The sequence below is a fragment of the Rhincodon typus genome, chromosome 28, assembly GCF_021869965.1.
Source record: "Rhincodon typus isolate 14 chromosome 28, sRhiTyp1.1, whole genome shotgun sequence".
In the NCBI taxonomy this organism is placed as follows: domain Eukaryota; kingdom Metazoa; phylum Chordata; class Chondrichthyes; order Orectolobiformes; family Rhincodontidae; genus Rhincodon; species Rhincodon typus.
In genome coordinates, this window is record NC_063359.1 from 2,115,400 (window position 1) to 2,131,234 (window position 15,835).

The window sequence follows — 15,835 nt, forward strand, 5'->3', positions numbered from 1 at the left end:
GGTGCCCTTCTGGATCAGGGGCTGGTGGGGGTGGTGCCCTTCTGGATTAGGGGCTGGTGGGGCTGGTGCCCCTCTGGATCAGGGGCTGGTGGGTGTGGTGCCCTTCTGGATACCGGGAGGTACAATTCAGTAATAGCTGAGTTCACCGGTCTTGCTGATTGGTAGATCTGGGGCTTGGAGTTTAGGTCTGTATGAAACAACTCCATGGTACACACTGTCTGATCAACAGGACAAATCCACAGCTCTTTCCTAATCTGCTTAGCATCCTCTGTTCCATCAATTTCCCTCCTGGGCTAACCTCATCCATATTGTTCACCCTCTGTCCCTCCCTTTCCTGCCCCTCTTCCTCCTTCTTTGACCTGATTGGTGACAACACCTGCTTTGTCCTATAAGCTGAGTGTTGACACCAATATATTTGTTAAGATGCACTTACTGCAAAATGCAGTGTATTTCTCTCGGTGTAACTGTCATGAAGATGTTTGCTTATGTTGATTTAGAAGCTTCTGTATTTTACGATTCAAATAACAATGATAGCAGTGCCATTTTAATTACATCAAGCTGAAGTGGTTCTAATGGTGGAAAGTGTAGAGGAGAAATGACAGTATGAGTTTTTGTGTTTAAATGTATTTTTTTTTAGGAAACGTCTAGGTTGGCAAGTGGGAGTGCGTTTGTTGAGGATGATCTGCACGCTGCACTGGAAACTTTACGGCAGTATGGTTTGCAATCAGTGGCGCTGGAATGGTTTATGGAGATGTTGCAGGTTGACCTTCAGAAGAACATTGCAGCAGAGTTCTGGGACTTTCTCACACAAAGGGAGAACATGGTGACAGAACAACAGCGCTCAAAGCTCCTGTATGATGCCTTCTGTATGCTGGATCAAAGGCTAGCACCCTACTTGTGCAGTCTGAAATATTTAGAGACTGGGATTGAGGCAGGTCTGATTACCAGTGTAGGACCTGGAACACTGAAAGACAAGGTCTACACAATGGTTAAAGCTGTGTTATTCTTCTCAACTGTACAACCCTTTCAGGAGATTATACATGAATTTTACACTCGTGCTTTCAGTATCTATGCGCACCAAGACAAGGCCCTACGGAATGGAGATAGCATGAGTGAAGATGAAGATGAGAATGCAGCCGATGATATGGAACAGCTAAGCTGTGCTGGCTGTAATGCAGTGAAAGAGCGGTGCTGGTGTACCACTGCTGTGGAGCAGTTTGCAAAAGTCAATCATGTATTGTAAGTATCAATCTTTTGTCTATAATTTTAGCAGTTTGCACAATCGCACCTTTTAGTTATTGCCCACCTAAAAAAATTCATGATCATTTGACAATTGGCATTCTATTTTGGTGTTGCAGAAAGAACATCATTTGAGCAAATTGTGCAAGGTGTTCATATAATAACTGTAAAGGAGTTTTCGGTAGATTACAAAACCTCTTGTGGTTTATGTGCTGTTTGGGAGATTTTCTGTTAATGAACACTTAAAGATATAGGACTTGTACACTTAATGGTAAGGTCCTTGGGAGTGTTGCTAACAAAGAGACCTTAGTGTACACATTCATAGTTCCTTGAAGGTGGAGTCGCAGGTAGATAAGATAATCAAGAAGACGTTTGGTATGCTTGCCTTTATTGGTCCGTGCATTGAGTATAGTAGATGGGGGGTCATGTTGTGGCTGTGTAGGACATTTGATTCAGCTACATTTGGAGTATTGCGTGCAGTTCTGACTTCCTTACTATAGGAAGGAAACTGAAACTTGAAAGGGTTCAGAAAAGATTTATGAGGATGTTGCCAGGGTTGGCTGAATAGGTTGGGGCTATTTTCCCTGGACTGTCAGAGGCTGAGTGGTGACGTTATGGACATTTATAAAATCATGGATAGGGTAAATACGCAAGGTCTTTTCCCCAGGGTGGGGGAGACAAAAATTAGAGGGGAGGTGAAAGGGGAAAGATTTAAATGGGACCTAGGGAGAAACTTTTTCACACAGAGGGTGATGCGTGTATGAAATGATGGAGGAGGCGGGTACAATTACAACATTTAAAAAGCATCTGGATGGATATATGGGATTTAGAGGGATATGGGCCAAATGCTGACAAATGGGACTAGATTTATTTAGGATATCTGATTGACATGGACAAGTTGGACCAAAGTGTCTGTTTCCGTGCTGTATGTCTCTATGACTCTATGACAGGAAAAGTCTTTGCCCAATCACTTCAGTCTTCCCCAGGATCTTGAATTTAGTGTTTTTTTTCCCCCTTAGCACAGTGGTTTCTCTGTTGGTAGATCTCCTATTACCTGGTCTTTGTTAGTGTTACAATTGGGAAGAGTGTGCCAATACACAAGCCTCTATGTTCCACAATCTGTCAGAAATGTGTAAATACTCAATTAAACCATCAACATGATCAATTTGCTTGTGACTGATATGCAGAACAAAATCAATTTACATCAGGTTTCATTAAATGAAAATTAATTCTATTTATTGTAAACGCTTATTCTTTAACAAAAGGCAGAGAACAAAGTAAGGAATACTAATCAACTATATGACAAACTATACCCCAATAAAATTTATGTATGGAAGAATATAGAAGGGAAAACAAAATTCTGAGGGTCAGAAGTCCCAACCTCAAGGTGAAGAGTTCATTCTCAGTTCTTTTGATTTTAGCACAGATGTCTGTAAGGTGATGATCAGTTCTTCAATTCGCTAGTTGGCCAGGTTGACCTAGGTTTTTTAACATAGAACGTAGAATAGTACAGCATAGGAACGGGCCCTTTGGCTGACAGTTTTGTGCTGAACGTGACGCCAAGTTAAACTAACCCCTCCATTTTTTGCATATTCATGTGCTTATCTAAAAGTCTGTTAAACACCGATATCATAACTGACCCCACCACCACTTCTGGCAGCATGTTCCAGACCCCTACCACTCTCTGTGTAAAAAAACTTGCCCCTCACATCTCCTTTGAACTTTCCCCCTCTCACCTTAAATGCATGCCCCCTAGTACTAGACACTTCAACTCTAGCAAAAAGATTCTGACCATCAACCCTATCTATGCTTTTCACTATTTAATAGAATTCAATTAAGTCTCCTCTCAGCTTCTGCTGCCTCAGAGAAAGCAGTTGCGTTTTTCTAATCTCTCTTTATGCTCGTACTGTCTAATCCAGGTAGCATCCTGATAAACCTCTTCTGCGCCCTCTCCAAAGCCTCCACATCTTTCTTGTAATATGGCGAGCAGAATTAACGCAATACTCTAAATGTGGCCTAACCAAAGTCTTATAAAGCTGCAACGTGACATCCTAACTCTTGTACTGAATTCCCCAACCAATAAAAGCAAGCATGCCATATGCTTTCTTTACAACATCATCTACTTGCATGGTCACTTTCAGGAAGCTCCAGGACATCATGTCAGCTCCAGGACATCTCTGCAGGAGTTCCTCAGGACAGTGTCCTCGGCCCAACCATCTTCAGCTGCTTCATCAATGACTTTCCCTCCATCATAAGGTCAGAATTGGGGATGTTTGCAATGATTGCACAATGTTCAGCACCATTCGTGACTCCTCAGATACTGAAGCAGTCCATGTTCACATGCAACAAGATCTGGACAATATCCAGGCTTGGGCTGACAAGTGGCAAGTGACACAAAGGTACCAGGCTATGACCATCACCAATAAGAGACAATCTAACCATCGCCCCTTGATATTCGGTGGTGTTACCATCATTGAATCCCCCACAATCAACATTTTGGGGGTTACCATTGACCAGAAACTCAACTGGACTCACCACATTAACAGAGTGACTACAAGAGCAGGCCAGAAGCTGGGAATACTGCAGCGAGTAACTTACTTCCTGACTCCTCAAAGCCTGTCCACCATCTACAAGGCACAAGTCAGGAGTGTGATGGAATACTCCACACTTGCCTGGATGAGTGCAGCCCTAACAACACTCAAAAACCTTGACACCATCCAGGACAAAGCAGTCCACTTGATTGACACTACATCCACAAGCATTCACTCCCTCCACCATCGACGCTCAGTAGCAGCAGTGTGTTCTATCTACAAGATGCACTGCAGAAATTCACCAAAGATCCTCAGACAGCACCTTCCAAACCCACAACCACTTCCATCCAGAAGGACAAGGACAGCAGACATATGGGAACACCACCACCTCCAAGTCACTCACCATCCTGACTTGGAAATATATCGCCGTTCCTTCACTGTTGTTGGGGCAAAATCCTGGAATTCCCTCCCTAATAGCATTGTGGGTCAACCCATAGCAGGAGGACCACAGCAGTTCAAGAAGGCAGCTCACCATCACCTTCTCAAGGGCAACTAGGGATGGGCAAGAAATGCTGGCCAGCCAGCGATGCCCACATCCCAGAAGTGAACAAAAAAAAACCCAAGATCCCTCTGTACATCAATGCTGTTCAGTGTCTGGCCATTAACTGTGCACTTTTCCTTAACAAGGTGCAGCACCTCACACTTACCCGGATTAAACTTCATCTGCCATTTCTCTGCCCATATCTGCAACTGATCTATGTCCCGCTGTATCTTTTGACAACCTTCTACACTATCCACAACTCCACCGATCTCTGTATTGTCTGCAAATTTACTGACCCAACCTTCCACGTTTTCATCCAAGTCATTTATGTATATCACAAACAGCAAGGTTCCAGTATGTATCCCTGTGGAACACCAATAGTCACGGACCTCCAACCAGAAGAACACCCTTCCACACCACCACTTTTCTTGTATTAAATTCTTTTTTTCTTTTAAGCTTTCTTGATTTTATTTTTGTCTTCTCACTCACACAGAGAGAAAGGAGAAAGATGTTTGCTGCATGCTGGCTCAGTATAGTACTGGCTGCGTTGCTCCCACTGGTCTGTAACTGATTGCAGTTTGACCAATCTGAGGGCTGTTGTCAGGTAGTTTTTTCCTTGACTCAAAACCCCTGGTGCTGGCTCTGACTCTATATATATTGGTCTAATGGCTTCAAAAGCAACAGAGCCTTCACAGCTAAAAATGTGCATCAACTGATATATCAAGTTGCAATACTTTCCTGCTATTTTAGCTGTATGGTAATGTCTGACTCCCAGTCCCATTTATAGTTCAAAAAGGGAAAATATGTGGTCCTTTACACTAGTGGTCAGGAGGCAGATGTGAGAACTTTACTGGGTAACGCATGCCTTCTAATATTCCACTCCTCATTACTGATAAGAGACGTGTTTGAGGTGTTTGGTGTCTTTCTAAGATTGGAAATTCCAGTATATATGGTGAATGTGCTACCAATTCTAAAACTGCATTCCAAACATCACCTCCTAGCAACAACAGCTATATCTACATAGAAACTTTTAAAAGTCTCCGGGTTCTTCACAGGGAAATAATAGAACAAAATATAACACCAGGTCACAAATGGAGGTGTTAAGGCAGATGACCAAAAATTTCCTCAAAGGTAGATTTCAAGGGATATTCTAAAGGAGGAAAACAGTGTAAAAAAAAAAATGGAGAGATTTAAGGAGGGAATTTGTGGGAAACAACCCAGGCAGCTCATGGCATAGCTGTCAATGGTGGAGCAATTTCAAAGTGATCAAAGAGGTCAGAATCAGTGAATATCTTTTTGGAAGAAGGGCTGGAGGAGGTTACAGGGATGGAGAGGGACATGGTTATGGAGGAAATTGAAAACAGGAATGTGAATTTTAAAATCTCTGGCATTGTTTAACCAGGCACTAGTGTAGCTCAGTGGAGGTAGGTGAGTGCAATCTTGTGCAAGATAGGAGATGGGCAACAGCGTTTCAGATGAGTTCTTATTTACTGAGAAGTTATGGTGTAGTACTATTGTCACTGCACTAGTAATCCAGGGATCCAGGCCAATGCTCTGTGTTATGTGGTGAAGCTGTGAAATTCTGTACCACATAACTTTGAGGAGCTCAAGCCACTGAAAACATTTCAGAAAGACATGGACTTCTAGATAAATCTTTTCACTCCGCGACCTCCTTTGGAGGATTTAAAATTGCTGGTAACTGTCGGAGCAGTGTGAGCAGGTGTTGGCATATTATAACTCGATCACTCACTTTCCTTTTCATGCTCATTTATACTCTCACTCACTTTATACTACACACTCACTTCCTCATACTCACTCTCTGTCCCTCACAGCTTTACACAAACTTACTCACTCACAAATTCAGTCATACTTTCATGCATCCTCACTTCCACACTTGCTCTCATTCACTCATTCTGTCAGAGAGATTGCTGACACTTGTTCTCTCTCTGTCTCACTCATTCACATTGTCTCCCACACTTGCCCATTCAAACTCGGTTTTGTATACTTGCTTACTCTCTATTACATGCACTCAGTCTCTGTGAGATTCACTGACTGATACTGCGCCCCATACTTGCAGGGAAAAGGATCCATTTGCAGCCAGCCAGCACTGGAGGACCGACATCAGACCTTAAAGGCAAGGGCAAGTGGGGAATCATTTGTAACCAGCTGCATCAGGGAGCGGACCTTAGCAGGGTCAGGAGGTGGGGTGTGGGAGAACCATTTACAGTCTCATTAAACTCACTGGGGAGAGCAGGCTGCCCAGGATATGAGGTAGGTAAGAATCTTGATGAAGAGTCACCAGATTCTAAACATTAACTGTGCTTTCTTCCTGCAGATGCTGCTAGACCTGCTGAGTTTTGTCAGCAATTTCAGTCAGCAGTCATTGGCTGATTAGCCTATCCATGGAGAAGGTCTGGACCAAATTGGCTATTTTGAGTACTGACTGTGTTGATTGAGTGACAGAGTACTCGACCAATGAGCCAAGCTCTGACGTTTAGTGCCTCTGCAATGGCTCTCCTGGGCCCTGCCACACTTCATGGGATTTGGGACATGTGCCTGACGCCACCACATCCCCTCCCCCCACCCCCTGAGATTTTGTCAGCCAAGTCCACTGGGGGTTGTGACTCTGTTCTAGACATCAATGGCTTCAAGGAACGTGGAGAACAAGTGGGAGTATGGTGTTGAGATACAGGATCACGATGTCATAATTAATGGTGGAACAGACTGTGGACCAAATGGCTTATTCCTGCCTCAGTTTTCTGTGGTTTTATGACATGAGTTCAAATCCCACTGCAGAAGGTAGTGGAATTTAAATTCAATTAATAAAATCTGGAATTGAAAGCTAGTCTCAGTTATAGTGATGACAACTATTATCAATTGTTGTAAGCACCCATCTGATTCACCAGTGTCCTTTAGGGAGAGAAATCTAGCACACTTCCCTGTTTGGTTCCACAGACTTAATGTCGTTGACTCTTCACTACCCTTTGAAATGGCCTAGTGATCCACTCAGTTCAAGGTCAATTAGATATGGGCATTGTCAATCGTATCCACATCCCATCAAAGAATTTTGAAAAAAGGTTGCTTATTATACACTGGAGTAGCTGTGGCTTGAAGTGATAAGGGCATGGATGGAGGTTTAAGCAGTAGATGAGCTGAAGTATGCACCACCACAGATAGTGTTAGCAAGGTATCAAAAGACATTCTCTGAGTGTGCAGGTGAGATTGAAAGGTCATCTTGGTCAATATGTCACCAAGTTTTGTGGACCATCTTGGGTCAGCTTCAGCCAGAGAGGGGGATGAAGTTCCTGGCTGGGAGTGAAGTCGGTAATGGGAATAAAGACAGTGAGGTGGAGCTGAGTGTTGGCAGTGTATAAGTGAAATGTTGCTGAGGGTCATTGGGAAATAGGGTGTCAAGGCAAGATCCTTGGGGTATTCTAGAGGTAACTTGTAGAATAGAAAGAGAAGTCATTTCGAATGTAACCCCGGCTGTGGTTAATAGTAGGGTGCCCAACACCCATTTGGACAATGACGTGGAGGGAGTTGGAGGAAAATGCTGTGATCAACTGTCAGATGCTGCAGCTTGAGATGGACGTATTGTCACAGTCACACAGAGTGATATTTGTGACTTTCACAAAAACAATTTTGTACTATAGTGAAGTGTGAAAATCTAATGGGTAGGATTCAACTGAGGATTCAACATTTTTATATCATTTCTGGGTAAATGCTGAAAAGAAAGAACAAAGATCACATGCTTTAGAACCATGTTGCTGTAGCGTTGATTTGGCACTAGTTGGCAGTCAAGTATTTAGTACAGTAAACTTTGATTTAACCAGCACCTTATGCACTGGCGCTCTTGATAAACTGGCAAAAATTATATTCCTCAAATACTGCGAAGTTTACTGTATTATTATGTCCAGTTATAGTTTTTAAAATTTATTTATCTCAATTTAAATATATTTGTTCAATTGAATTCCATATGAAATATCAATAGTCGATTTAATTTCTCCTGAAATACTGCGATATCCAAGTAGTCAGTTGAGGGTCCAAATGAGAAGATTCTGTCATTAAGTTTTATTTAAGGCAAAGGTGCATTATTATTGAAATGATTTATGCTGTAAGTAAAGTATGACAGTGATACGTAAACCCCCTGCGTTACGTTTGTATGACTTAGTACGTGGCTTTACAGCGTTCATGTGGACCTCTAGATTATCTGGAATATTTAATCAATCAGTACATTCATAGTCCTATAGAAGTCGGATAATAAAACGTTTACCATACATAGAAGTTTCTATACCTTTTACAAAAGGTACAACAGATCTTTAGGTGAGGAATGATTTCCTATTGTTTTATCCTGATTTGAGATGGTGTGCTTATCTAACAGTTATCATGCTCATTGTGTGGTAATTAACTAATTGGACCAATGGGCAGCTTGAAAAGTCTTATAAAAATGCTTTCTGCTGCATCTTTCAGTGCCTCCATATTGCCTTGACACCAATGAAACACTTATGAATTAGAGTCATAGAATCATAGTGACATACAGCATGGAAACAGACCCTTCGGTCCAACTTGGCCAGACCGACCAGATATCCTAGATAAATCTAGTCCGAGTTGCCAGCATTTGGCCCATGTCCCTCTAAACCCTTTTATTCATATACTCATCCTGGTGCCTTTTAAATGTTGTAATTGTACCAGCCTCCACCACTTCCTCTGGCAGCTCATTCCATATATGCACTACCCTCTGTGTGAAAATGTTGCCCCTTTGGTCCCTTTTAAGCCTTTCCCCTCTCACCTTAAACCTATGCCCCCTAGTTTTGGAGTCCCCCACACCAGGGAAAAGGCTTTGTCTATTTACCCTATCCATGCCCCTTGTGATTTTATAAATCTCTATAAGGTCACCCCTCAGCCTCTGACGTTCCAGGGAAAATAGCCCCAACCTATTCAGCCTCTCCCCATTGCTCAAACCCTCCAACCCTGGCAGCATCCTCGTAAATCTTTTCTGAGCCCTTTCAAGTTTCACAATATCCTTCTTATAGTAGGAGACCAGAATTGCACGCCGTACTCCAAAAGTGGCCTAACCAATGTCCTTGTACAGCCACAACATGACCTCCCAACTCCTATATTCAGTGCACTGGCCAATAAAGGCAAGCATACCAAACGCCTTCTTCACTATCCTATCTACCTGTGACTCCACTTTCAAAGGACTATGAACCCGAACTCCAAGGTCTCTTTGTTCAGCAACACTTCCCAGGACCTTATGAATAAGTGTATAAGTCCTGCCTGATTTGCCTTTCCAAAATGCAGCACTTCACATTTATCTAAATTAAATTTCATCAGCCACTTCTCAGCCAATCAACATCCTGTTGTACTCTGAGGTAACCTTCGCTGCCCACTACACCTCCAATTTTGGTGTCATCTGCAAACTTATTAACTATACCTCCTATGTTCACATCTAAATAATTTATATAAATGGCCAAAAGCAGTGGACCCAGCACTGATCCTTGTGGTACATCACTGCTCACAAGCCTCCAGTCTGAAAAGCAACCCCCCATCACCTCTCTGCTGCTATGATGCTGCTTGGCCTGCTGTGTTCATCCAGCCCTGCACCTTGTTGTCCCCCATCACCACCCTCTGTCTTCTATCTTTGAGCCAGTTCTGCATCCAAATGGTTAGTCCTCCCTGTATTCAATGTGACCTAACCTTGCTAACCAGTCTACCATGAGGAACCTTGTCAAATGCTGTACTGAAGTCCATATAGATCACGTCCACCGCTCTGCCCTCATCAATCCTCTTGGCTACTTCTTCCAAAAACTCAATCAAGTTATGTTGGAAACTATTTTCTTGTAGAAAACCAAGCTGGCAATTTGTTCCAACAGATGAAATTAAATTTTCCTCTTGGTTCAAGCATGAATGTTAGCAAGGACACTTGCAATGCCGAGTCGTATAAGGATATGGGCCAAAGGTTGGAAATGAGATCAGTTACGTGATTGTTTTGACCAGCATGGATGTGATGGGCTGGAAAGCCCTTTTCTGTGCTGTAGATTTTAATGACAAAAGTAATTTCTTTCTCTTTGAAATATTGACAGAGAATCTGTTTGGTGCACCTGAGGGGGCTAGGGAACTATAGTTTGTCTCCCCTGGAAGGTACAACTTCCAATGGTGCAACACTTCCGCAGAACTGTCCTGAAATGTCCAACTGAAATTGTGTGCTCAAGTCTGTGGAGTGAGTCTTGAACCAATTAACGTCTGACTCAACAGTGAGTTTCTTTCTTTCATGAGTTGTGGGCAACGTGTGACCTACGCTATAAGGCCAGCATTTATTGTCAGCAACAAAAACAGAAATTGCTGGAAAATCAATTCTGAGGAAGGGTCACCAGACCCGCAACGTTAACTCTGATTTCTCTCTGCAGATGCTGCCAGATGCTGAGCTTTTCCAGCAACCTCTGTTTTTGTTTCTGATTTACAACATCTATAGTTCTTTCAGCATTTATTGACTGTCCCTAATTAGCTTGAGAAAGTAAATCCACCAGGGGCAGGGGCATCTCTAGCACAGTTAGGTGGGGAATCCAGGATTCTCTGAAGGAGCGGTGAAATATTTCTCAGTCAGGGGAATGATAAACACCAAAACAAAATATTGTGTGTGCTAGTTATCTGTTTTTATTCCAGAGTGCTGGTGAAACTCAGCAGGTCTGGCGAAGAAGTCATACTAGGCATGCAACATTCATTCTCTTTTGATCTCCACAGAGGCTGCCAGATTTGCATAACAACTAATGTAATTGATATAAACCATAGGCAAATCGTTAGTTTCTTACAAATAATATTAAAATAAACAAAAATGTTGCCCAATTTCCATGATATGTAATAGCATTTAAATTATCAGCTATAGTCCAAATGCAATTCAACAGAAAGTCCTTTACAAGGTGGGTGGTGTGAATTTGGAACTTGTTACCATGGAAATGTTTGGAATCAATGCCATGGATGTACGTTCGGGGGAGCTAGATAAACACATACAAGAGAAATTAATAGATGGTCCCAATGATAGGGTGAGATGAGTGGCACGGAACAGGTTTGTGTGAAGTGTAAACACCAACTCAACCTGTTTCTGTGCTGCATGTTCTGTGTAATATGATTCTGAAAATTCTGACGTTATTAAGGATGGTTGTTGATTTGCTTACTCATCATGTGATTAAACTGAAAAAAGAATCCTGCATTCCTTTGGCTGCTGCATGTTTACTGATATCTAATGACAGAATAGTATGACTCTTATGGACAGTACAACATGGTACGCTATCATTTAACGGCTTTAGCTAGTCCTGCATGGCGATACTGTGATTACTGTTCCCCCATCTGAAATAGAAGAGTAGAAAAATTAATAGGGTTTGAATTTTTACCTTGAATTTCTGACACCTTTTGAGATAAGGAGATGGAGGTCATGTATTCCAGTTGTGGCCTCATGAACGCCCTGTACAGTTGTACGGTTGTACATAAGAACATAAGAAATAGGAACAGGACTAGGCCACCTGGCCTGTCGAGCCTGCTCTATCATTCAATAAGATTGTGGCTGATCTTTTTGTGGACTCATCTCCACTTATCCGCCCACTCACTATAACCCTTAATTCCTTTACTGTTCAAAAATCTATCTGTTATTGCCTTAAGAGCATTCAACAAAGTAGTCTCACCTGCTTCATTGTGCAGGGAATTCCACAGATTCACAACCCCTTGGGAGAAGAAGTTCCTCCTCTAATCAGTCCTAAATCTGCTCCCCCTTATTTTGGGGCTGTGCCCCTAGATCTAGTTTCACCTGCCAGGGGAAACAACCTCCCAGCTTCTATCTTACCTATTACCTTCATAATTTTATGTGTTTCTGTAAGATTCCCCCCTGCCGTTCTTCTAAATTCCAATGCGTATAATCCCAGTCTATTCAGTTTCTCCTCATAAACCTCATAACAAGACTTCTCTATTTTAAAGTCTGATACCTAGGCCCAAATTCTATTAATCACCTAAATTACTTGCTGCACCAGCGTGCTAACTTTGTTTTGTGCACAAGAATGTCCAGATCCCTCCACTGCACTGTTCTGTCTCTACATTTAAATAATAGGCTACCTTTTGATTCTTCCCACCAAAGTACATGACCTTGCACTTTCTGACATTAAACTCCATCTGCCAAGTTTTTAACTGCTCACTTAACCTGTTTATACCCCTTTTGTGGATTGCTGAAGTCCTCATCACAGCATAACCTTTCACCTACTTTTGTATCATCAGGAAATGCGGATACATTACACTCCCTCCTGCAGGTCATTAATGTAGATATTAAATAAGGCCTTAGGACTGATTCTATGGCACTCCACAAGTTATATCTTTCTAACCTCAAAAGACACCTGTTAATCCTGACTCTGGCTTTTATGTGTTAACCAATCCTTAATCTATGCAAATGTATTACACTAAAATCTGTGACCTTCTGTCTTGAGGGATAACCTTTTATGTGACACCTTATTGAATGTCTTCTGGAAATCCAAATACCTTTATATCAACCACTTTTATCGACTCTGCTTGTTATATCCCGAAGGAAGTCTAGCAAATTTGTCAAAAATCATTTTAATTCAACAAAACCATGTTGACTCTGAATATGTTCATCTTTTTCTTAAATACCTTGCAATTTTTCTGTAATAGTAAACTCTAGTATTTTCTTTTCTGTAATAATGGACTTTTTTTTATGCGATCTGCTTAGTTGGAAACATAAAGTCTATGACTAAACATATGTCTATAACTTCAGCCACTAGATGTGAGAAAATTGTTACCTTGATAATTGCCATGGCTTCGAAAAGGTGTTCATTAATACCAGTCAGCACAGGATATTTCCCAGCACTGATGTTACAATCAGATTTTCAGGGCTGTAGACTCTATAATGACTGAAAGCAAGCCTTTGGCCCAACAACTCCATGCGAGTCTGCACATTTATGCTCCACTCGAGTCTCCTCCTGGTCTATTAATTAAACTAACCCTATCAATACAACCTTTTCCTTTCGCCCTTCTATGTTTACTAAAAGCAAGTGTTCATATCTTACCAGGACAACTGGGATAGTTAATTCAATTTATAAGTTTGATCCAATTTCACTAATAATAATCATGAGCCTACTAGATTGTTGAAAAAAAACAAATCTGGCTCAATAACTGTCCTTTACGGAGGGAAATTTGCAGTCTCTACCTGATCTAGCTGAGTTGCAGTTCCAGGTACACAGCAATATGGTTAACTCTCAACTGCCCTGTAAGTACCTTAGCCACCCACTCAGTTGGATCAAACTGCTGCAGAATAGCATTTTGCATCACAATGAACTCACCATCTTCTCAAGGGCAGTTAAGGATAGGCTATAAATACTGACCGTGTCAGCAGCATCAACATCGCAAACATGAAACAAAAACCACAAAAATCGCCTCTTCGGTCATAGAGGTATACAGCATGGAAATAGGCCCTTCTCCTTGGTGCATTGGCCAAGCTGATCAAGATCCCGTACTGTTAGATAACTTGCTTCCCTGTCCACCGTATCAGCAGTTTTGGTGTACAACTGTACTTTTCACCTCTACCACTCTGAGTAAGGAAATTTGTCCTGAGTTCCTTATTAGATTTAATAGTTCCTTGTTTTGAATTCCCTGTGGAAATACATATTCTACAACCACCATACCAAATCTCTTCATTATTGTGAAGACCTCTTAGCTGTTGAATCTAGTGTTGCTGATGCAGTTATGCTCAATATCTGCCCTGTTCATCATAATTTGGTACATTTGAATAGTTAAGTATTCTGTTGAGGTAAGTGCTAATATTTTGCAACATGGATCTCACCAAGAGTTGTTAACTGGATTACTTAAGGTAGAATCACATTTCTGGAATGCTCATCTTTCTAGCTGAGGCTGTCAATTTCTTTCTGTGGTCAGGCAAGCACATTTATTACAAAGGTTTTGAAACGTCAGTCATTGGATTGCTCTGGTTAGTCTGCATGAGTCAGTATAAGAGGTAATGTCATAGGTTTAATCTTGAGGAAACTAGCTATTCTCTTGTTTGTTAATTTTAATATTATTTACTGGCTATTGTCAGGCACTCACTGAACCTGTTAGAACGAATCAGTGCAAACGCCATCACAACCATCCTGCATAAAATGATAGAGGAACATGTGGGCAGACTGTGTCGTGGAGAATATGAAAACTCCTTTCTCTCCCAGCTAGAGGAGGTGAGTGTGTCAGAATTGGGAAATGAACACAGCGCATTGGGTCTTTACTTGCTAAGTCACAAAACTTTCTTTGTAGTTTACAAAGTTATAACTTTGAGTTTTTTTAAAATTTGAGTTGGAAGGCCTCCCAGATAAATTGATGTTGTGGATACTGAAGGTGTTGACCAGTATGTTATTGTATCTGTATGTAGTTTCTTTGTCTTGACCTGAAAAATCCAACCAAGGAAGTGAAAACTTGCACATAACTTGAATATTTGTGCTGCAAATTCTGGTCACACATTCTATAATCCAGTGAATTACTAGTACAGATTATAAAAAGGGAACTGAAAGCTGGAAATCTGAAAGCAAATTAGAAAATTCTGGAAACGTTAATGTTTGTTTTAAAAAAGAAAATTATAATGTGTCAGGTGGAATTTAGTTCTGGAATTGTGTGCCACTTGCATTGAAAAGATGTGCTTGAAATATGAAGCTATCCTCCTTCAGATGCTTGTTACCCTTTCAGTGTCAGCCATGGCTCACTTGGTAGTATTCTTGCCTTTGAAACACAAAGTTCTGTGTTCAAGTGCTGTTCCAGGGCTTGAGTACAAAAAGCAGAGCTGACACTCTAGTGCAATACTGAATGTCTGTTGCACTGTCCATTTCAAATGAGGTAATCAATCAACGCCCCCATCTGGAAACTTGGATGGATGTAAGAGATCCAATGCCACTATTTTGAATAGGAATATGGGAGTTTTTTTGGTGTCCTGGATAATACTTATCTCTCAAACGACATCTCAAGCAAGTCGATTATCTGTCATTATTTGAGTTCTATTTGCGGTAGCTTGCCCTGCCCAAAATGGCTGCCATGTTCCCATGTTCCCATGTTCCCTACATTACAATGACTATATGACAAAAGTGCTTCAATATTTATAAAGCCTTTTGAGATGTCTGGTGGTTGTGAATAATGCTTTAAAAATGTAAATCTTTCTTCTTTTCTGTATTTCCTGTGAAATTACTTGCATCTCTACATTCGTCCCATGAAATTACTTTGGAGATATACAACATTCTGTTATTAAAATATCTTAAATAACTGTAGTAAATGCCCCCACAGTATTTCATTATCTTTCATGGCCTACTATACACATATGTTTGGGAATGAAGTAGTTTCTTGAGCTCCGTATTTTCCAGAATCCTGGATTTAAAGCTCTGGTACTCTGACTCAGTCTTTAAAGTCTACCAACATTAGTTTAGACAAATATGCAAGAACTGAGATAAGATCTGAAAACATTAGAGAGATTCAGTAGATTTGGCAGTCTCTGTGGAGA

General features: G+C 41.3%; 1 protein-coding gene across 1 annotated transcript in view; it reads left to right on the top strand.

The window, feature by feature from the left end:
* Positions 1-15,835, top strand: part of anapc2 (anaphase promoting complex subunit 2) — a 45,757-nt gene that overhangs the window by 1,062 nt on the left and 28,860 nt on the right. The window contains exons 2-3 of the mRNA XM_020514304.2: positions 638-1,239; positions 14,399-14,531. Coding sequence (XP_020369893.2) covers positions 638-1,239; positions 14,399-14,531 — 735 coding nt within the window. The remainder of the gene's footprint in view (positions 1-637; positions 1,240-14,398; positions 14,532-15,835) is intronic.